Raw genomic sequence first — 22465 nt, forward strand, 5'->3', positions numbered from 1 at the left:
CCCGAACCTAACGATCAAACCCCAAAACACCCCTACTAAGACGACATCCGCCCAGGGGGAGAAACGCAACGCAATAAATCAGTGGAACCTCAAAGGCCTGTTAGTTCTAGCACATGTCTAAACAACTCCAAATTTATAACCTTCCTTCCCACGGCAAAGGTTTTACTGTATAATAGTGGGGGTGATTCTTTCTTATTCAGAGCTTTACTAGATAGTGGTTCGGAGTCCAGTTTTGTCAGTGAAAATGTAATAAATATTTTAGGACTAAAAAGAAAGAATGCTAGAGTGTCTCTAAGTGGGATAAGTGGGGTTCAAGCAGGAACCACACGTGGCTCAGTTAATTTAAAAATTGGGTCAAGATTTAGTAAAGAATGTTTGACAGTTAATGCTTTTATTTTAAATAAGGTTACTTCTCAAATCCCAGTTGAGAATATTAACATTAAAGAATTAGATTATTTGAAGGGCATGACTCTGTCAGATGAAGATTTTTCAAGGCCATCAGAATGTGATATAATTTTAGGTTCTGATTGCTTTTTCTCAATCCTTCGTAATGGAAAAATTAGTGGGTCTGAAGGACAACCAATTGCGCAAAGCACAATATTTGGATGGGTTGTCGCAGGTCAGATTCGAAGAGATTCTATTTCATCATCGTACACACAATCGCATCTGATTTCCGTTGAAAGTGATTGTAACATTGATTCTGTTTTGCAAAAATTTTGGCAAATGGAAGAGTTGCCGGATAAAAAGTTTCTTATGTCAGATGAAGAAGAATTTTGTGAAAATCATTTTAAATCGACTTGCAGGATAAATGGTCAGGGTCGATTTGTTGTAAGATTACCTGTTTATAAGGACATTAATCAGTTAGGAGATACAAAGGGAATGGCTATTTCTAGGCTTCTAGCTATGGAAAGGAAATTTAAGTTTAACTCAGAATTTGAAATGGAATACAAGAGTTTTATGAGAGAATATGAAGAATTGGGGCATATGTCACCTAACAAAGATTTTGATTCTTCTAAACCAGATTACTTCCTTCCTCATCATGCTGTGCAAAAGAAAGACAGTATTACAACCAAACTTCGAGTTGTGTTTGATGGATCCTGCAAACCGCCTAACTTTAATTCGTTGAATTCAGTTTTGGGGGTAGGAAAATTATTGCAACCAGATATATTTACTATTCTTGTCAGATTCAGACTAAATAAAGTTGCTTTCACTTCCGATATAAAGCAAATGTATAGACAAATTTTAATTGATTCAGAAGATCAAAATTTGCAAAAAATAGTGTGGAGAAATTCACCTGATTCCACTATTAAGGAATACAAACTTTCTACTGTAACTTATGGAACTTCATCCGCTCCATTTTTAGCTACTAGATGTTTACATCAAATAGGCTTGGATTCTCAAATTATAAATCCTGAAATATCAAAAATAATTCAAAATTCCTTTTATATGGATGACTTGATGGCTGGAGCAAAATCTAATGAAGAAGCAATCGCGTTAATTCAAAAATTGTCGGAAATTCTAGATGTCCGAGGATTTCACTTAAGAAAGTGGCGTTCTAATTCTCCACATGTCTTAAATAATTTAGCTGAATGCCTGAGTGCTAATGAATCTAATGTGGAAATTCATCCCGAAAACTGTTCTAAAACTCTTGGACTTATTTGGAACTCTTTAACTGACTGCTTTGTTTCTAAAATTGACTTTAATTTTGAGAATGAAATCACCAAAAGATCTTTTCTGTCACAATCAGCAAGGCTATTTGATCCTTTGGGTTTTCTTTCACCCTGCACAATATTAATAAAAATCTTTTGTCAGCAGTTATGGTTGCTGAAACTTGATTGGGACAGTGCCTTACCGGAACATTTTGCAGTTAAGTGGCGTAAATTCAAAAAGGAATTTCAGCAAATATGTCACATTTCTATTCCGAGATGGCTTCTAATTACAGAAAGGGAAATTACTCTTCATGGATTTTCGGATGCATCGGAATCAGCATATGCCTGTGTAATTTATGCGGTTCAACGATCTGATAATGGTGTTACTAAAGTCACTATTTTAGCAGCTAAAAGCAAGGTAGCTCCGCTAAAGCCTGTATCCATTCCACGGCTAGAGTTAAATGGAGCTCTCCTGTTAGCCCGATTATTATCTGTTCTAATTAATACTTTTCATGATTATGATATTAATATATATGCCTGGACAGATTCTCAAGTTGTTCCTTCCTGGTTGTCTTCACCTCCTCGAAATTGGAAGCCCTTTGTTGCCAACAGGACTTCAGAGATCTTGGACCTCATCCCTCAAAATAGATGGAGGTATGTGCCGTCAAAGGAAAATCCAGCAGATATAGGATCCAGAGGTTTGTCTCCTAAGGATCTGCTAGACTGTCGTCTATGGTGGGAGGGCCCTACTTTCCTATCATCATCAGAGGCTTACTGGCCAAAGCAACCAGTATTCAAAACCAATGACTCTGTCCTTAAGGAAAAGGAAAAAACTGCATGTGTATTTGCTGCAATTTTGAAAAATGACTTAATAGATCCATTAATTGAAAAATACTCGTCATATACCAAGTTAATTAATGTATTATGTTTTTGTATTAGATTTATAAATAATTGTAAAACTGGTAAAGTTAATAATTCTACAGGTATAGTTGAACCTATAACTTCAAAGGAAAGAATTTTTGCTCGTAATATTATTGTAAAATATGTTCAAACTGTATTTTTTGATGCTGAAATCAATTGTATAAGGTCAAACCAACCAATGCCAAAGAAAAGCCCACTATCAGCACTTTGTCCATTCATTGATAAGGACGGGTTGCTCAGAGTGGGAGGGCGTCTTCAAAATGCATCTTTGCAGTATAATGCAAAACATCCTATCATATTACCTAACCAGCATAAATTAAGTATTCTGATTGTACAATATTTTCATATTTTAAATTTGCATGCATGTGGTAATTTGTTAATGGGTATTTTACGCCAAACATTTTAGAAATTAAATGTTAAAAGAATAGTTAAAAAATGTGTATTAAATTGTGTTGTATGTTGTAGATTTTGAAGTAATATGTCAAAACAAAACAGGAGAAAATGGAAAAAATTGTTATCCAAACATTAAAATCGGTGATATTGCAATTATTAAAGAAGACAATATTATCCCAGCAACATGGCCTCTTGGTAAGGTTGTAGCTATACATCCTGGCAAGGATGGGGCCATAAGAGTAGTTACATTAAAAACTTTGAAAGGGCTTTTTAAAAGGCCTATAGTTAAACTGTGTATCTTACCTGTGCATCAAGAATGACTTCTTGATGGGTGGGAGTATGTTTATGTGATTTTATTATTTATAATATTTTGTTTTTATTTAATTACTTTATTTGTATTTTTGTTTCTTTGTATCTTTATTCATACAGTAAAGATTAATACTGAACATAGATGGCGCAGTATGCGCTAACCCATATGTATGTTTGGAATGTGGGGGAGGCGCACTTAAGCTGTTTTTGTAAAGACTTCTCCCTGAGAGTTGGTGTGAAACTGGTGCAAGTAGGCACCGCTCGCTCTTTTGTTAGCGGCAAAAAGAAGTATTCGTTCGCTCTTTGTTAGCAGCAATTTCTACTTTAATTGTATATAGTATTATGTGTTACCTTATATATGTGAAGTCATCGTCCATGTGTTGTTATATATGTGTGTGTGCAAAATAAATAAGAAAAGAGACAAGAAGGCATCTTTCCTTGGCTTAAATACACACAACCAGCTCTACACTATATGAGGTTATAAATTTATATGGGCTAGGACAAATTATTTTGTACTTTTTAATCTGTTATGGTTTATTAATATTAAAATAATATATTAAAAACTTTTTATTTCAAATAATCATGTTCTGCTTTGTGCATATGAAATGTTACAATTGATTTTCATCCATTAACCAGCGACTATCTTGTACCCAAACTTTTCTAAAATGATTATGTTTAAATATGAAAAGAATAACCTTCTACATTCCGCTGTTACGGGTAAAAAAAAACATCAGAATGACTTTCTATGTTCCAGATGATTGAAGAATTAAACAAACGTCCTAATGATCTATATATAATGGCAAAATATGTACTGAGCAGAACAAAAAACAAGTTTATATTGCATTGTCATCCAGTGTCCATTGTTCCAAGTTTAAAATCTCTAGTTCATTGGGAAGTCAGTTTAAAATCAATTGCAAAATTTGTATCAAATAGGCAGATAAGATAACAAGTTAATGAAAGTATATTAATAAGCTGAAATCTTTCCTTTAATGATATCATTATTACAAGGGTAGCTCATTGAAAAGATTTCTATCATCTAAAATAAAAATCAATTATCACATTATGTAAAAATTTATGCAGAAATTAATTATGATACTGCAATAATATGTACAAATAAGTTAAATGAATATATCACCTATGTACAGTTAATACAAATAATTTTATAAAATTAGAAAAAGCTGTTTTAATGAAACAAGTAATTATTAAATATATTTTGTTAATATTCAATCTATGAAACAATATTATTTGCTTTGAATAAGTTATAAATTTGATTAAAACAATGAAAAATTTCCATGCACTCAATGTACAGAGAATATTTGAAAAATTAAATAATCTTACTTAAAACATAAAAATAATAAATTAATTTTACCTGGAATAAACTGTGGCTAGGAGAAGTGTAGGAGGAACAACTTGATAAATTATTTACACCACTTTGTGTTTGATTACCTTGCCATGCAGCCGTTTTCGATACATTTTTATTCCAACTTTCAAATAAAGTTTTCTGTCTTTTACTCATTTCATCAACACATCTGAGAAAATTTCAGTTTCCATTCTCACAAGGTACACTGCTAAATGGAAGAAAATACAAACTGTGAAAATTTTGATTTACAGTTTGAGTTTACTAGTTCCTGAAAATAACAATAAGATGATTTTAAAAGTATATTTTGTCATCTGCTTTCCTTCATAACATCTAAGAAACATTTATTTATGAACGAATACTAACATAACACTATATCATAATACTAATATTAATTAGAATTAAACTATATGCATTAAAATATCTTGCTATTTAAAAAAAAATTATTTAAAATTGTAACATTTTTTAAATTAAAAAAAATGTATGGTACAATAATTTATAGAATTTTGAATGGTTAAGTATGAATTCATTCTTATACAAAAAATTTCAATCAACTTAAAGTTTATTAAAAAAATAATAATGATTTAAGATATGTTAAAATAGTTATTGGAATGATAATTTCTAGTATCTGGTTTGTTTAAATTTTTTTCACATTTTTTGCCACATATTTAATACTTATTTAAAACCATAATCTAAAATACTATTTTATGTATGGTACATTTTTGTGACTGTTTATCGATTACACCATAATCACTCGTTTCTTTTTTTATTCAAGAGATTTTATTTAAAACACTATATCCAGATCAAAATATATATCAATCTATAACTAACTAAAGAACTATGCATTGTTGATTAATATTAACATTTTAGAAGCAGAACAAAATTTGCTATAACTTCTATCAGATGGTATAATAACTTTTATTGGATCTAAAACTAGTTTGTAGTAGCAAAAGAAAATGCTTTTTTTTTATCACTTGCAGACTTCATTCCTGACTTTTTTTTAAAAAATATAATAATGTACAACAAATGATGTATGTAAAAAACAATCTAAAAAAGGGAATTCACCAATATTCAAGATGTTATAAATTATCTTAAATTCAGAAGGAATGTGGGAATTACCTTAGAAATTCCATATTAAATTGTTTTGAATTAAATATAGTACTTATGCATTAATTGCATTCTTTCAATTAATCGTCACAAATGTCATGTTTCTGCAAACAGAGAAATAATTGCCATCATCATGTTACTGTAAAGATTAAGTTAGCCATTGGTATGTAATTTATACACATAAACTTCTTTATTGTCATCCATTAAATTCTTTTTATTATTAATTAAAAATCATGTATACAAGAAATTCTAAAAGAGAAAGGATTTTTCTAAAAGTGAAGTCTGATATTACAATTAATTATTTCCAGTCATTTTTTTAATGTAACTATTTTAAATTAAATTAAAAGTAATGCTTCTGACAACTAAGCTTTTCTAATCAAAGACAGACTTTAAAAAAAAGAATTTTATTTTAAAGTATAATGGCTGATATATAAATTTCTAAAATGAGCTACAATTTAAAAATAGCCTAGATACTATTCCGTTTAAAATTTTTGTTAAATTTAATTCTAAGTTATTCTATAGAGCCAATATTCATCATCAAAGCAGATTTTTACATAGTATCCAACTAACGGAATTTTATCTTGTGATTTATAACAAAAATTTGAAATATTCCATGATTTTTTGTTTTTTTCCTTTTTATAAAAAGAATTTTTGTCAAATCACAGTTAACATTTGGCAGGAAAAACAAATTCATATTCCTGATTCCTTTATTAATGACATTTTCATTTGAAATAAGAATTCAACAATAATTTATCATAAGTATATAGTAAATGCATAAATCTCTGCCGCAGCAATAATAATACAATTTTTCTTTAATTGAAAGGGATGTAAATAAAAAGTTAAACTAACATTAGAGATGCATAAAAGCACTTGTGTATTAATTGCATGCTGTTGGTAAACATTTGATTTACTACATAAACTACATACCACTGGCAAAGTTTAGACTTAACCACAAGTCAATGACAAACTTATTCAATAGTTCAATATGTCATCTTTCAAACTTATTGCTGGTTTAAAAATACATAACATTTTATTGGGGGAGAGGGGGTAATTAATCCTCATACATGTATAAAAATAATATTATGAAAGCACAACTAAAATAAATGTTAATGATTTATATTAGGTGACAACAAAGTTAATCAATTTTATCAACATTCAATTCTCAAAAATGAAACCAAAACTTGGTTAGGGTAAAAACTTTAGAAATAGAGCACTAAAAAAATAATAGTTTCAAAATACTCGCTTAAAAAGAACCAAGGTCTAGGAACTAAAGATCTAATCAAAATCACAAATAAAAACATTTCAAGCATATTTTACTACAATTGTACTATAATTAATTATTTTTTAGACATTCAGTTCAAAGCTTATAATAACCTTAATCTATGAACTGTTTTAATTCTTCATAAATGGGCCTCAAACATCCTCTTTTCTAAAATTATTTTCCAAGAAATCCTTTCAAGGAAATCAAGAATTTTGCTTTTCAGAATTTTATGAGCAGATATCAAATGTTAGTCATTCAAAAGCATTCACAAAATTGGAAAATTCCTTTAAGTAACTACGAAAAGAATCCCTTTTAAATATTCTCAAAGATCTAAACATTAATCTCAAACAGATTATCACCTTGATTGAAACACTCAATGTTCTGCTCATCCATACTCTGTTTGAAATAATTCTCTCAAATTTTAAATTTCAAAACAAAAGAAAAAAAAATAAACTTTCCTCATCAGATATTAGCTATTATTTTAAAATTTGCAAGAAGTCCTTTCCAACCCACTTCCATTATTGCTAGTTTAAAATGCAATTCACCTAAACAGTTGGTTTATGTTAGATTCAAAAATTCACTTTTCATATCCACCATGTTAATTCCATTTTTATTGCTGAAAATTTAGTCGTTATCAAGGAACAGGTTATTTTTGTCATCTCTGAGAAAGATTATCTGATACTTACTGATTATAGTCTGTACTATATTTGTTAGTATTCTGGAAAGATATCTGAATTCATTCACCAAAAATTATTCAATCCCCGACTTTCAAGGTGCACTCCTTAACAAGACTAAACCAAATGAAAGTATAACTTTTATGTGGATGCCAAATCATTCTACTATTCACTTTCATCAACTGAATCTCTCCTGAAGATCTAATATTAAATAAAAAAAATAAAAAAAAAGACATTGCACAATAAATAACTTTTACAACAGAAAACACTTTATACCATTATGAGATATTCCAAGTATTGATGCAATATCATCTTGAATTAGGAAATGGTGGGAGGATATTATTACATCTAGACTGTGCAGCAAAATGATTACTACACCAAGATTGTTAAATTGCTTCAATCTTCATAATGATCCCATATATCATGGTTGTAAAAATGTCCATAATACTAATATTTTTCTTTCTTTTTTTACAAAAAGTCCTCCTTGAAAAGGGAGTGACTTTAGGCTGAATTCCAAATCAGAAGCAAGAAAAAAATTCTATTAAAGATCTTTTTGCTAAAATTATGCACAAACAAATCAACTCTTCAAGTTTCTCAGCAGTTAAAGAGAAACTCCAGGATCTATTAACAATAACTGTATCAGCATAACGGATAACTGATTTAAAAATGTACTTTCGCAAGAATTTAGGCATAGAATATAATTCTGCCTAATTGTTAGAGTCAAGCTTTTTTTTTTTTTTTCTTCCATTTCCAGATTTTTTACAAAAATATCTTGGAAGCTTAATTTTACAAACTTTTTTATAATTATAAAACATATGCAGTTAAAAAAACATTACACAAAATGTATAAGCTATTTTTTTTTAAGTCGAGCACAGTTAGATACTCTAATCATTAAGGGGAAAGAAATATAATAATCAACAAGTTAAGATATCAAGAATACGGGAAAGCTACTTCCATTTAATTTCAATGGTTATTTGGAACTTATTCATGAGAATCATTCCGAGCTAATAACAAAAGTTACACATATCATAAATATCCATCCAAAATTTCTCAGAAATGTGGAAAAAATTAAATGTCACTGAACTTATATTTAAGTACCTATGTTACAATAATTGATTTCATTGCCCTAGAAATCTGTATTTCGATATTACCTTTTATTTATCCTTAGATAACTTCATCAAATTACACGAAATTCGACATATCCAACCTTGTTTACGTTTTCAATTTGAACACGATCGTTAACTATTGCCATTCCTCATCTTACTTTTACTTTTTGTCGAGAATGCTATCACTCTAGAGTATCATAGTGAAATAATCCTTTTTGATAATAATTTTTATATAAATTCATTTCATTAAGCTTTTCTTTACTTAATGATCATGACAAGGAATAGTATAAGTCTTGAAATAACTCATTTTATCTGCATTTCCCTAATTACTAATTTTTTTAAAAAGATCATTGTATTTCTGAAATACGATTCCTGAATGGCAATACTATATTACATTTGTTTATTTTGCCGTGAATTTTGAATTCGTGTTTTGACATGAAGAATCGCTGCATTGTCTCGATGAGTTTTTAAAGTTAAAATTTTTGTTATCACTGTATTTTAACTACATATTGTAAAAATTGATTTTAATAGTATGTATGAATTTACATACATACTTCTGTAAGTAGATTTAATTTTTAGAATTCTGTAAAATCGGAAAAAAAAAGGCAGGTGTTTGATTTGGGAAGTAATCATTATGTGTATTAACGGTTCAAAGTTATTGGGTTTCTTATCTTATAATTTTTTGAATTGTATAAATAATTACCGAGTTAAAATGTTGTATTTCAATGTATTTTTATTGTATTTTATGTTTGCAAAAACTGATTCCGCTGAAGTCGATTTGAATTTTCAAGACAAATTGACTCAAGGAGAAAGTCTTTACAAAGAACTAGTAAAAAAATCTTATGGTAGTTGTTGGAAAGAAGCTTTGTCTCATCTGCATTTCAGCTGTAAACATTTGACAGAAGAAATTCAAAGCAGATTGGCTCTTTCATTTACAAATTGTTTTCTGAAACATTCTGGCTCAGAAATATGTCCATGCCCTGATGATTCTCCTATATCTACTTGCTTAGGAAATAGTTCTGATCGAGTATTTTCAACTTATACAGAATTTTTTACTCATACCCAAAGTATTTGTCATTATCTGCAGCACAGAGAATGGCAAGAACAAACTCACAAGACTGTTGCTATGTTAACAGAAAATTCTGAAATAGTTAGTAAAAAACTGGATGAATCACGTAAAACACAATCTAAGATTCTTGATATGCAACAAGTTTCTTTGTCAGAGCAAAGAAGGCTGATAAGTAATGGTAGATCTTTAAACAAGGAACTGGCAAAGTCCCGAAGTCAAGCAAGATATGCTTTTGATGAATTCAAGGCTTCAACCAATGAACAGAAACATCTCATATTTGAGATATTTGATCGTGTGAAAGGGCTCCAACATTTTGTTCTAGGAGAATTTACCAGTATTTACACATTTGCATATTATTTTGCTGGTGTCTTTGTCATATATCTAATCACTTCTGTACCTCAAACAGCAAGTGCTAGAATCTGGCTTCTGCTCCTTAAGTCAGGAAATGTTGTCCTTGAAAGAATTTTAGTATCCTACAATCTTGATGAAGAAATGACAAAGTTATTCCCACTGGAAATCAATGTGAGATATATTTACATCATTATTATTTAAATAAATTAACATATTTTAATGATATAAAAAGTTTAATCAGCATTCTTATTCTCAATAAATCTTTCTTTAGAATAATCGCATTGTCTGCGAAATTATAAATTAAGCAATTAATTAATTCTTCTTTAAAAAAATAAGAAATTAATGTATTCTTTTGCATTCTAACATTGTTTTTTGGAACATTCTGGCTCAGAAATATGCTGTATACAATATGCTCAGATATTACAAACTGCTGTAAAATAATTCAAATTACAAACTGCTAAAATAATTCATAAAATGAAGTTATTTTATCCTACTATATTATTTTAAATTTCAAATTATTTCTATTTCTAAATCATATGTAGATTTCACTTGCATAGTTCCCTCATCACTTTTGACAAGACTATAAATCTTGATGAATTTCTGATATGCTGTATAATTATTTATCTTTTCTCTTTGACTTTAGATAGTATTTGCTGCTTAACCTACTGCTATTCTGAAATTTTATGAAATAGACTTGGAAGTAGTTAATTTATTTTAATATTACAGAATAATTATTTGATGAAATGTGAAAGCTCAATTATTTGAACATTTGTCTTATTCTCTTATCAAGATATAAATAATCTATTCATATTTATTTTTAGTCTTTCTTAATTGACATGATTAGTTACAAAGAACATTATAATTAAACTTCTGATCTAAGTGAGACACAATTTAAGAAATCATACATATGAATATTGGTAGACTAATTCAAGTAAGTTTTTTATATTCACAGTTATTATGAAAAAAAAGTGATAGTTGTAAATTGTTGCGTCTTTCAAACTCATTTAACATTATTCTTTATAAAAAATATGTATTCAGATTTTCTGAGTATTTATTGTACTTTACCATATATGCAGTATAAATGCTCTAAACATGGAACTCTCCCCCTTTTTGTGCAAGTTGAGTTAATACAACTATTTTACTATTAACTCATCAAGAATTTTCATTTACAAATTTTATTTTCCAGTAAGTTGAAAAAAAAAAGATATTACTGTCTTTTTTCTCCATCCATATCATTAGTGTCACTGGTATTTTAGTAATTTTTGGAACCTTCATACTAAAAGCTGAAACTGAAAAAATATAGAAAGAATATATTATTGATTAAAAATATTTTAAATACATATTAAAAAATCAGTAATAGTAAATAAATTGAAATATTACATTGTTTTCAAAATCTTCAATTCTGTAAAAAATTTCCATTTATATTATAATTTTTTTCAGGGTCCAATTTATTCCAACATCTGGATGTGTAGAAAATGTGTGTGTATTGTATGTTTCATAGTTTTACTTTATTTTTACCATTCTTATAAAGATTACAATTCCATCAACAATCAGTTGCTTCGAGAAATTCAAAGACAGAATTCTGAACTTCAAGAAGCTTTAAAAAGTAAAATTAATTTTTTTTTTCAATTTTAAATTCTGATTTAGTTAGAATTTATATTATTTAGTTAGAAAAGCAAATTTATATTTTCTAACTAAATGATCTACTGTTTTGCTTTATCTATGTCTTGTATAACTCAATAAAATTAGAAGTTTGTTTTTTTAATTGTAATTATCTTTCTTTTTATGTCAAAGTTACTTTCATCAATTAAATTTATTTTGCTTTTGCCTGTAATAAATGCTTAAAATTAAATGCTATATTGAGATATAAATACTCTATGACAAATATAATGGTCCAGAAAAAAATTATTTTGATTGTTATATGATGATGAAAATACTTTCCTCTATGTTTAACATATTTATATTTTCTGCTTTTTTTTTTCCCTTGTGTTGATCAGAATTGGTCTTTTAATGTTAAATTCTGATCTTGAAAGTTTCAAAATGTTTTTATATGCCCCCCCCCCATTAAAAAAATATGAGTTTTCCTAGAATTATATAAAATTTCAAATTAGATCATTGATTCTGAATTTAACATGAGCTTTACCAGTATTGATGATAATTATCTTGTTTATGATTTTTTCCGTCATTTGAGAATAGGATCCAATCAGTTGTAATATTTGTTTTGTCTAAACATGGTACTTTTGAAAAGTATGCATTTTGCATTCTATGTCCCCCCCCCCCCTTCTTTTAGTAAATTTTTAAATTTAACTGATACACTACAAAAAATGAGCTCATTTGTCAAAAATTGCTAATAAAAAATCATTAAAATTCAAAAGTTTATAAAATACTTTTTGATTGTCATAGCATCTGCTAAATGGTAGCAGTATCATATTAGTTATGAAGCAAATAAAAAAAAAATTACATTTCTGTTGAATACAGTTGCTAAATCCATTTCAAACGTACTTTGGATTTGGGGAAAATATTGAAATGTATTTGTTTTATTTTATCTTGAAAATGTTTTACACTGGTGAAATTGTAGTGTCTTATTTTTTTTAATGTTGAGTAATTATTTGAACATTTTTATTTATTTATTTAGGTTTACAGTCACAACATTTGACAACACCTTCAATTCAAGCCACTAAAGAGAGTTTGGAATATTTGTTTTCAACTAAAACTGTAAACCATGAATCATCATCTTTAAACCAGTCTATTTCAGTTTCAAGAAAATTAAAGGAAAAAATAAAAGAAATTAATAATTCTTTTGAGGTTTCTAGTCAGTCAAGTAAGTTGCTAAAAAATTTGTAAAGAAAAAATATATTCATTTATTTTACATATATGTGTCTCCAATTTCCTTCTGTGATATCTGCTCAACATTATTATTCCCCAAACTAAGCAATGGTTTGAGTAGACAAAGTGGAATCCACATGTGGGCCATTTAATAGATTCAGCTTTTTACCATCACTTATTATATAAATGCTTCATTTCTTAAAAGACTTAATCAGTCTAAGATTCTATTAGGAGGTACAAGATCCTTATTTTAAAGAATTTTATAATTTCAAAGCAGTAAGGACAGATTTTCAATAAAAATTGATTTCATTTTGTGTTATTTTAATTTATTATTATTATTATTTTTTTTAATTTTAAAGAATAGGACAACAGCATAGTTTTAAAAACTCATCTGAGGGTTCCTATATTGATCCTAAGCTATATATTGACTCTGTCTTTTTATTATGATTATTATTCTGCTATCCTATATTTGTTTCTTGAAACTAAGTTAATCCATTAACTATTTCCAAGAGAAAAAAAATGTGCAGTTTTCTTTTCAAAGTTTAATATATTTATTATTTAATATCTTTTAAAGATATGTTTATATATATATATATATTAAAAATGTAATGTTTTAAATTATTACAATTTTGAAAGAAAAAAAATATTTTATGTTACAGATGAAACCAAAGCTTTTACAAAATCTGATGAAAGAATTAAAACAACAGTTGAAAAGACTCCTGAAAAAAGAAAAAAGCAAAGTGTGAGAAAGATAAGTAAGTAGTCAATTAATTTATGCTTGTTACCATTTTCATTTCAAAAGATTTTTAAAAATAATATTTGTTTTTCATAAGTAATCTTTTTATGATTTACATAAGAAATGACGTTTATATATATATAATCATAAATTTGATTATTTTTCATAGCTTTCCAGAAAGCAAAGTTATTCATTCTTATTTATAGCAATATTTTTCATCACTATATGGGGCAGTTTCTTGGTATAAGATTTTATATGTCAATTTAATAATAATTACACTTTATTTTCTAAAAATTAAAAAAAAAAACTGTAACTTAGTTCGATTAAAAATGGAGGATTTAGTTTTATTATTAATATTATTTTGATATGGTACTATAAGCTGACAACATTGCCTCATTTTTTTTTTTCAATTGCTTTGTAAACTAATAAACTATATACATAAAATGCTAACATATATAGCATTGAAATTGCTCTTATCGAATTTGTTATTTATTGTGGAATGGCAACAGTTGAAGTTAAAACAAATTGATATGTGAATGTTTCAGGTCGATTTGTCCTGTATTTTTACAGATGCACTTCATTCAACACTTCACTAATTAACGCATCTGAAAATATTATTGTTTTTACAAATGCACTTCCTTTAATCTGAAATATTATTATAAATACTGCTAGCCATATTAAACATTTAATTCGGTCAGAGAAAAGATGTTCTTTCAAAAAAAAATCAAGAAATAAGTATCAAACAGAAAATTTAATCTAGTGCAAAAGTATGATTAACTGTCACTAGATGGATAAACGCTATGACATAGAGATGGAAATAGATTACTTTATTTTTCAAAACTATTTATCTCGCAAATATGGTTTTGGGATTATCTTAAAACTCAAAAAATTACCTCTTTAACAATATCAATTTAATTTCAATACAGTTTTTTCCCTTTATTTTTAATAAATTTTTCAAATTCAATTTACAATGTTTTATGCTTTTGACATTATGATGAAATTCAAACTTAGATCAAAATATTCAATCACATGCTTTTGCCAATGTTAAAATTAAAAGTTAAAAATTGCATTTTTTGGGCATACTTTCTGAAATTAGATTTTCATTTCCTTTTTCATTTTATACCATTAAATTGTATCAGTAAACTGAAATTTTAAAAAATGCATTCCATATTAATTGTTTGAAAATCTAAAAAGTCAATGAAACTGGTGGCATACTTTCTGGAATTAGATTTTCATTTCCATTTTTTTTTCTCCATTTTATACCATTATATTGTATCAATAAACTGAAATTTTAAAAAATGCATTCCATATTAATTGTTTGAAAATCTAAAAAGTCAATGAAACTGGTTACTAAAGAAATACTTTAGCTAATGTATAAAAAAAAGTGCTTTAAAATGATCATGAATCATTAGACTTGATCACTAATTTTATATTTTATAGGAACATAACAATTTCAATAAATATAAATTAAAAAAACAATAAACAGTATTGGCAAAGCTACTCTAAAAAAAAGGGGCAAATTTGCCAAACAGTGGAAACTTCCCCAAAAACATTATAAGAAAAGGAATTATTATTTACTTTACATATTAATATTAATTCTTTATTGTAAAAAATATATGTAAAAATATTTCAAACATAAAAACTAAAATGTTAAAAATTCACAAACCTCTAAGTTGAAAAAAAAAATTAATTTCAAAAATTTGAATTTCATCAAAAAGTGTAAATTTTTTATGATTATGAGATCATTCATGTATATGATATTTTGTGCATTCAGTAAAACTTCATTATGCATATCTTAGAAATATATATATAAAAAATATAAATTTTGGTATTCATATGAAGATATATCTCAGATTCCCCAACTTCATATAGTAGAGTGAATTGATCAAGAAAATGTTTGACACTAATTTTCTCCAAGAATTTTACAGCAATAAACTTTCCAAGTGTTAGTTTCAAACTATATTATCAATTGTTTGGGTCAAGTTGACTCTGAATGTTCCATTGTGCTTGTCTACTGTGTTATGTAAAAAAAAAAAAAAAGATTCATTTCTGATGTTATTGTCATTCCTCTATTACTTCTTCCATTTACTAATTCTGTACCCCCTCCCCCCATTTCATTTGCTTTTTTTTTTTTTTTTGATGTGTGACTATTTTAAGCCAAATTTTTGCGCAGTAGCTTCTGAGAGTAAAGACCCCTGAGCACCCGAAAGCAGAAGTCTGAATTCTAGCTCAAATGAAGATAATACATACACTCTCACTTGCACAACCCCTTTTTACAAGGGGGCTCACAGAGAGAACACAAGGGAAAGAACAATAGTGCCTGAACCAGGGCTTGAACCCAGAATGCTTAGATCACAGGGAAGACGTGCTATCCCTAGGCCAGGACACTGGCATTTCATTTGCTGAAGAATGAAAAAGATGATTTCTGTAAAGTCGTGGAATCTACTCTCCCCCCCCCCCCCCCCAAAAAAAAATAAGCCTTTTTTTGCAAGCTACTGATGAATCCAAAAACACCAAAGAAGTACTCTCCAGTCTATGCAAGTAATGACAAGGATTTCAACTTCTTCATTACTGTTAAATAATGTCTGGCATCTTGGTTTCTTTAAATGAAGGCACTAAAATCTTATTCTTAATGATTTTTCATAGGTCATTGGTTCTCTAGTAACTTTTATTCTTAAAAGTTTTTTCACTGGTCATTTCCTTAATAACATTGCTATGAAGTATCATCATAATTTTGATAGCTTCAATTTCCCAAGTTGATCCTAATGTGTTTATGCATCTCAAATACTTATAAAACAAACGTGGGATACACTCAGTTTGTAAAAAGTGTGTTAAAGAAATTTTGTGTTTTGAAAAAAATACGAAATTCTAGATTGCTAAAGTTGTCTCATTTTCACACAAAATTCTGACATAATTTTCCCAAGTTTTATAATTAAATCAAGATGTAATATAAAAATTAAATCTAAAAGCTATTCTAATTTTTTTGCTTACATTTGAATGAATGGGCTGTTTGAATCACATAATTGGCTTTCAAAAACACTTGTTCAATAAATTAAAAATAAAAGTGCTAATTTGAAGTGAAAACTTGTAAACAACTTATAAAAGTTAAAACATGCGAAAAGACATGTACCATTACATATCTTATTTGTGCCATGAAACTTTTATTACTTAGTTCAGAAAAAAAACAGGAAACTAAATATCATTTTTTTTTTCAGAAGCTGGCAATGTTGCGTTAATTTACAGTAACTAAGAAGGCTGCCTTACTTTACAGAATTTCATGTTAATTATTATTTATTATATTATTATTAAGTTATTTATTTTATTTTAGATACTTCATCAAAAGAAGCTTCACCATTATCTGCCAAAGAGAATTTTGATGAGGTATTTTTAAATTTTATGACATTTATAGCTCTTAATTAAAGAAAAAAATGGAATAATTTAATTTATTTAGGAAATGTAATTCTTTATGTATTCACAATTATTGTAATGTGCTTATTTATGCAAAATTGCTATGGCATTTAAACTTAATTTCACACTTGTCATTTTCTATATATATCATAATTTTTAGACAATGTATTAATTGCATGATGATATTCTTTGAGATAATTCAGTAGATTAATATTTTTGCACTTAAATACACAATGATACAAAATGCTTATAATTTGTAAAAATAACAGCTGAAAATGTGTTTACTTTTCCATTAGATTACTAACAAATATCTTTGAGCATAAGTTTCGGTGAAAACTTTTACTTTATTTAAACTTTACTTGAACTTTTAATTATTATTATTAATAGCGAAGCCACCAAAATGTTTATTTTAGCTCTTGAACTGTAACAATTTTATAACAAAAGAAAACATGTCTAGATGCTTCTTGTTGCTGAAACGGGAAGATTTTGCAAATATAATGGCTAGCAATGTATAAATAGAAATGCAAAAAAAAAAAAAAAAAAAAACAATTTTTCCGCATTTCAAAACAGCCAACAAAAATTTAATGTGGCATCAAAGATATATTTAAATTTTCTTTCATTTAATGATGAATATATTTTATTCCAAGTACATTGAGCTAATTTGAGAGTGTGAATGATTTTATATGCATGTGCATTTTATTTGAGTTTGAATTTTTATTATATTCGCAGTTGTTTCAATGTTTTATAATTCAAATTTTATAAATTAAATCAGAATAATATTATTCATATGGTGTCAGATGTATTGATTGACACTTATGAACATTAAAAATTTTAAACTTGACTTTTGATTAAATATGCAACAATATAATAATTTTATTCAATATTTTATGCTTTTTAGTATACTTCTCCTCAAAAGAGATATAATCTTCGTAGCAGAGGGAATACTCCTGCACAGTCCCCCAATGTCTCCATAATGTCACCTGTAAAACCAAAAGATTTGGTGGATGCTGTTTCAAAGAAATTAGAAAATAAACTGCCAATTTCAAATCGAATTTAAAGTATAGTAGATGCCTTATAATGTGAACATAGTTAATGTTAGTATTTGTTATATATTATTAAAATCCACTGATACCAAACCAATGTACTCAAAGACACAGAAAAATATTATGGGAACATTTGGGAATCATTTTTCCCTTGGGATTGGGTTTGCATTCTTTATTTGCACTAGAGTTGTCTGGACTAAATAGATACTTGCACTGTCAAGTATGGCTTGAAATCTGATGAACAGCTATATAACACTGTTGCTTGCAATTGAATTATAAAAGTGAAATGGCTAAAGAAATAACTGGTTTGAGTGTTAAAGATGTACTTGAAATCTTAACTGATCTGGAAGTTAACCTAAAAAACTGTGTAGTTGTAAATTTCACAGCCTCTTTGTAAAATTTTGAAAAATCATGATGTTCTTATGAGTAAGATCAAGCAGTAAGTGTTGTTGATTCTAATAAGGACAAATTTGTTGAAGAAAATTCTTAATAAATGCCAAAATGAGTTAAACATTTGACCATTTGAAACTCAGCATGCAGCTTTATTCACCTAATTTTTAAAATAATAGTACAAGCATTATATAATGCAAATTGTTAAGGAATGTTTGTCAAGAAGCAACAATTAAGGAATATTTTTATTATTATTTATGAAATAAATTATAGATAGTTCTGAGATAAGTGTTTTTTCTTTGATTTGATTAAAATATAAGTGATTTTATAACTAATAATTAAATATTATTAAAATTCTTAAGTTCCAAAATGATCACTTTAAGTGGCATTACTTAATGTTGTGAAGTGACTGTACTTCATAATCTGTCACCAATTTCATTAATCGATGTGTATGAATAAATTCCATTATTATTGTTGAAATTTAAGAAATCATGAATAGTTTTTTGCTATTGTACTTAGCCTGATTGTATGTGTAAAAAAAAATGTATATCTCAACAGGGCCGGATTTCCCATATAGCCACTTTAGGTCATATTTTAGGATGCAGTGTCAGAGACAGTTTATATATGAAGCATATAATGCCTAAATATTTACAAAACTTTCGGTACTTTTTTGAAAAGGCATAAAAAATTTTGCTTTTTAAATTGATATCTGTGGACATTAAATAAATTAATTGCTGTTTTTATGTTACTTATCCCTATAGCTTATATTGCATTGCAGAAAAAGCAGACATTTTGCTACTTCCCGTCCTTATGCTTAGTATAACCCCATGTTAAAAGAAATTTCTAGATTTAATTTGACAATAGTTTCCTAGCAAACTTTTAAATTTCTTCTTTTCTACTTATCAGTTGATGTTAATTTTTTTAAATATACTTATCTTATCAAAAAAATTACAAAAAATGGATTTCTATTCAAAAAGATTTTAAGATTTTAATGCCTTTTTGAATGATGAGGTTTTCAATTTAATTCCTTTTAAAGCATTTAAATCAACGTTGTGATGTTTCAGAGTTCCACGGTGTGACAAAGTAATCATGAGCACCTCCATATCAAAATTTGGAATAGCAATTATAATTTGTGAGTTTGAAAGATTAAAATTAACTGAAACTAGTTTAGACAAGCGCATAAAGCTCTAACTTCATGAAATTTGGTATAATTATTTAATTAATTGTTATAATCTAATTATTAATAAAAAATAATATTTTGATTATTTACGAGGGAATAGAGAACTTCTATGGAATTACGTTGCATGTGCCTTTCTATGGAGACTAATTTAATTAAGTATTTTAATTAGTTATTTTTTTAAAAATTCAGAAAATTTCATGTGTGTAGCTCATTATAGCTATTTAAGGCCGAAACAATAATTTTAATTTACCAGATTGGCACTTTACTTTGTAATTCTCAGTCTTTTTACAGATGAAAAATATAAATATTGACAATTGCAGCTCTAGGTCTTTTCCTAGACCTGGGTGCTGCAGGATCATATGTTGGCAATTCAAGTAACTCGTTGCGTATCTGGGGTAACTTAATTGATGTTTATTTTAATAAATTCCGTAACACGTTCAATTTGGAATTCATTATGAAGTTTTTTCCATCTAATTTACCATAGCACATTTACAGTCTTCATTAGATGTTTATTTAGAAAAAATTAAAAACGTTTTTAATAAGTTAACGTTAAAATTGGCATTTGAGATCAGACATTTTGAAGGTATTTAAGGTATACCAGAATTGAACATAATTTTTTGATAATTAAGATGGTTTGAAGAAATTTCATGGAAATTTGTGTAATTTTGATTAAAATATATAATGTTTTTCAAAGATTATATTAAATTTTTATGCATTTTGTAAACTATAATCAATGTTTTTAAGAGAAGAAGATACAGAAAATATTCTTTGGCTTAGGATATAACTGTGCAATCCGGCCCTGCATCTAAACAAAGGATAATAAAATTCTAGAAAATATTTTATTGCTGAATATTGAAAAGCTTTTGTGCTGTAAGAAATATAAAGAAATGTATTTTACTTAAATGCAGATTTGAATTATATTTTGTATATGAATTATATTATAAATTTCTGCACATGTAGTATTTATCGCAACTTTTAAAAATTTATGATTCAAATTTGTACACAATATTTTATTTCTTGGAATGCAGATAAATCATATTTGTTTAATTATTCTTATATGCATCTTTACAGTTAGATTCAAAATTACATTGATATTCAGAGTTAAGAAAATTTTCCATTTTGTTTGATTATCACCAAACTAAGACATATATTTTTAAATAATTAGACAGGCTCATAGCTTGATATAATATTAAAAAAAAGAATATAAGCATTATGCCATACATTCATAATCATGACATTATACACATCGATTTATTAGCAAAATATTATCGAAAAAAATTTAGAATCATACAAAAAAGGAGGTAGGAAAAGATATAATCCACTCTATAGTAGTTAAAGCCATTCTTCTACCAATACTTTTTTCAATTTCTGAGAAAGGGAGGAAGTGAGTTGCAATTTCTTCTCAAGAATTTTCAGACTAACTTTATAGGATTTATATTTAGAGATATGATTAGTTAATTCATAGATAAAATATCCTCACTTTCCAGAAAATTAATATACCAAATCAGCTAAAAATAATGTCATTTTAAAAATTATTCCTGAAGCCAACTGCATGTCTGAAAAACAATTATTGGGCTTAAGGTCCTAACAAAGTCTGTATCAAATCTGTATCTTGTTGCCTTCTCAAATATGAAATCTTCACTACTAAAATGGTCTCTTTCTTAGAAGTTGGATAACAAGTACTGATTCATTTGAATCACTAATTCTCTACCAGTTTAATTTAATTATTTTATGTTGAAGTAATATAGAAGCAATATATTTCAGGGCAGATCTTGTAATTTTCAGTTGTGATTAAATGATGTGGAAAACACCTAAACTGCTCCTCTGCCCCTCCCCCATTCGAAACTCTCAAACCACGCTAGCATAAGGATATCTTATTCAGGTTGCATAGCGTCATGAAAAGTACTTAAATTTGAAAAGCACTTTTAAGCACCTTAAAACTGCGTAATTTTTAGAAGTCCTTAAAAAAATTCTTAATGTTTTTTGTAAAGTACAAAAAAAAATTTTTTTTTTTTTTTTTTTTTTTTCTCCTCACAAATTGAATATGATAATTTGAAATTATGGTCGTAAAGGCTTGTTTACCGGATGTATGAAAAAAAGAAAGCCGACGAAAAGGAAGAATTCGAAGAAGGAATCCAGGTGTTCCAGCACATATTATGATAACACTTAATGACTCTTTTTTCTTCCCCCCTCCCCTTTTTTTTCATCAATGATGCGCATTGTCATTTATTAATATACTGGAATAGTATCCTGAAGGGGCAATATGAAATATGTATTGTGCCTTACTTCCCACACATATTTGATCATCATTCTCTAATATGCAATTTTGGAGCAATAGCTTGAATGACCTTTACAGATGGATTAATATTGAATTACAGGTATTTAACTTTATTATATTGAATTGCAATAATTGTGTTATGTAATTACATTAGTCAATCGTGTAAAATTTAGTATGATGAAATTTTAACTTGATGTCTTAAACTTTCAATGATTGTGATATCTTATTGCGGTATTGCACCCATCCATTTGAAAATTTTTATTTGTTGGACCAATCTTGCCAAATTTTAGTTTTTAAAAAGGAAAAAAATTGCTAATTTTAGTACTTAAAATTTTTAAAGAAATATAAAAATTACTATTAATATTATTTAATTTTTTAGGGTTTAGATTCCATTGTTTTATGACGAT

General features: G+C 27.5%; 2 protein-coding genes across 4 annotated transcripts in view; one reads left to right on the plus strand and one right to left on the minus strand.

The window, feature by feature from the left end:
* Positions 1-8912, minus strand: part of LOC129965732 (uncharacterized) — a 33404-nt gene extending 24492 nt beyond the window's left edge. The window contains exons 1-3 of one of the 3 annotated variants that reach the window (XM_056079859.1): positions 8823-8893; positions 7684-7872; positions 4642-4840 (exon numbers count right to left, since the gene is read on the minus strand). In XM_056079859.1, the coding sequence (XP_055935834.1) occupies positions 4642-4788 (147 nt within the window). In that variant the 5' untranslated portion in view covers positions 4789-4840; positions 7684-7872; positions 8823-8893. Of the gene's footprint in view, positions 1-4641; positions 4841-7683; positions 7873-8822 lie in introns of all 3 variants that reach the window. The other 2 variants (XM_056079861.1, XM_056079860.1) reach the window with 2 other exon arrangements.
* Positions 8913-9221: 309 nt separating this feature from the next.
* Positions 9222-18877, plus strand: LOC129966537 (uncharacterized). The gene is made up of 6 exons (XM_056080976.1): positions 9222-10368; positions 11638-11803; positions 12833-13018; positions 13683-13778; positions 17088-17140; positions 18066-18877. The coding sequence occupies exons 1-6, from the start codon at positions 9412-9414 to the stop codon at positions 18222-18224; spliced, it is 1617 nt and encodes a 538-aa protein (XP_055936951.1). The 5' UTR covers positions 9222-9411; the 3' UTR covers positions 18225-18877.
* Positions 18878-22465: the final 3588 nt, after the last annotated feature.

Source organism: Argiope bruennichi, chromosome 4 (genome assembly GCF_947563725.1).
Source record: "Argiope bruennichi chromosome 4, qqArgBrue1.1, whole genome shotgun sequence".
In the NCBI taxonomy this organism is placed as follows: domain Eukaryota; kingdom Metazoa; phylum Arthropoda; class Arachnida; order Araneae; family Araneidae; genus Argiope; species Argiope bruennichi.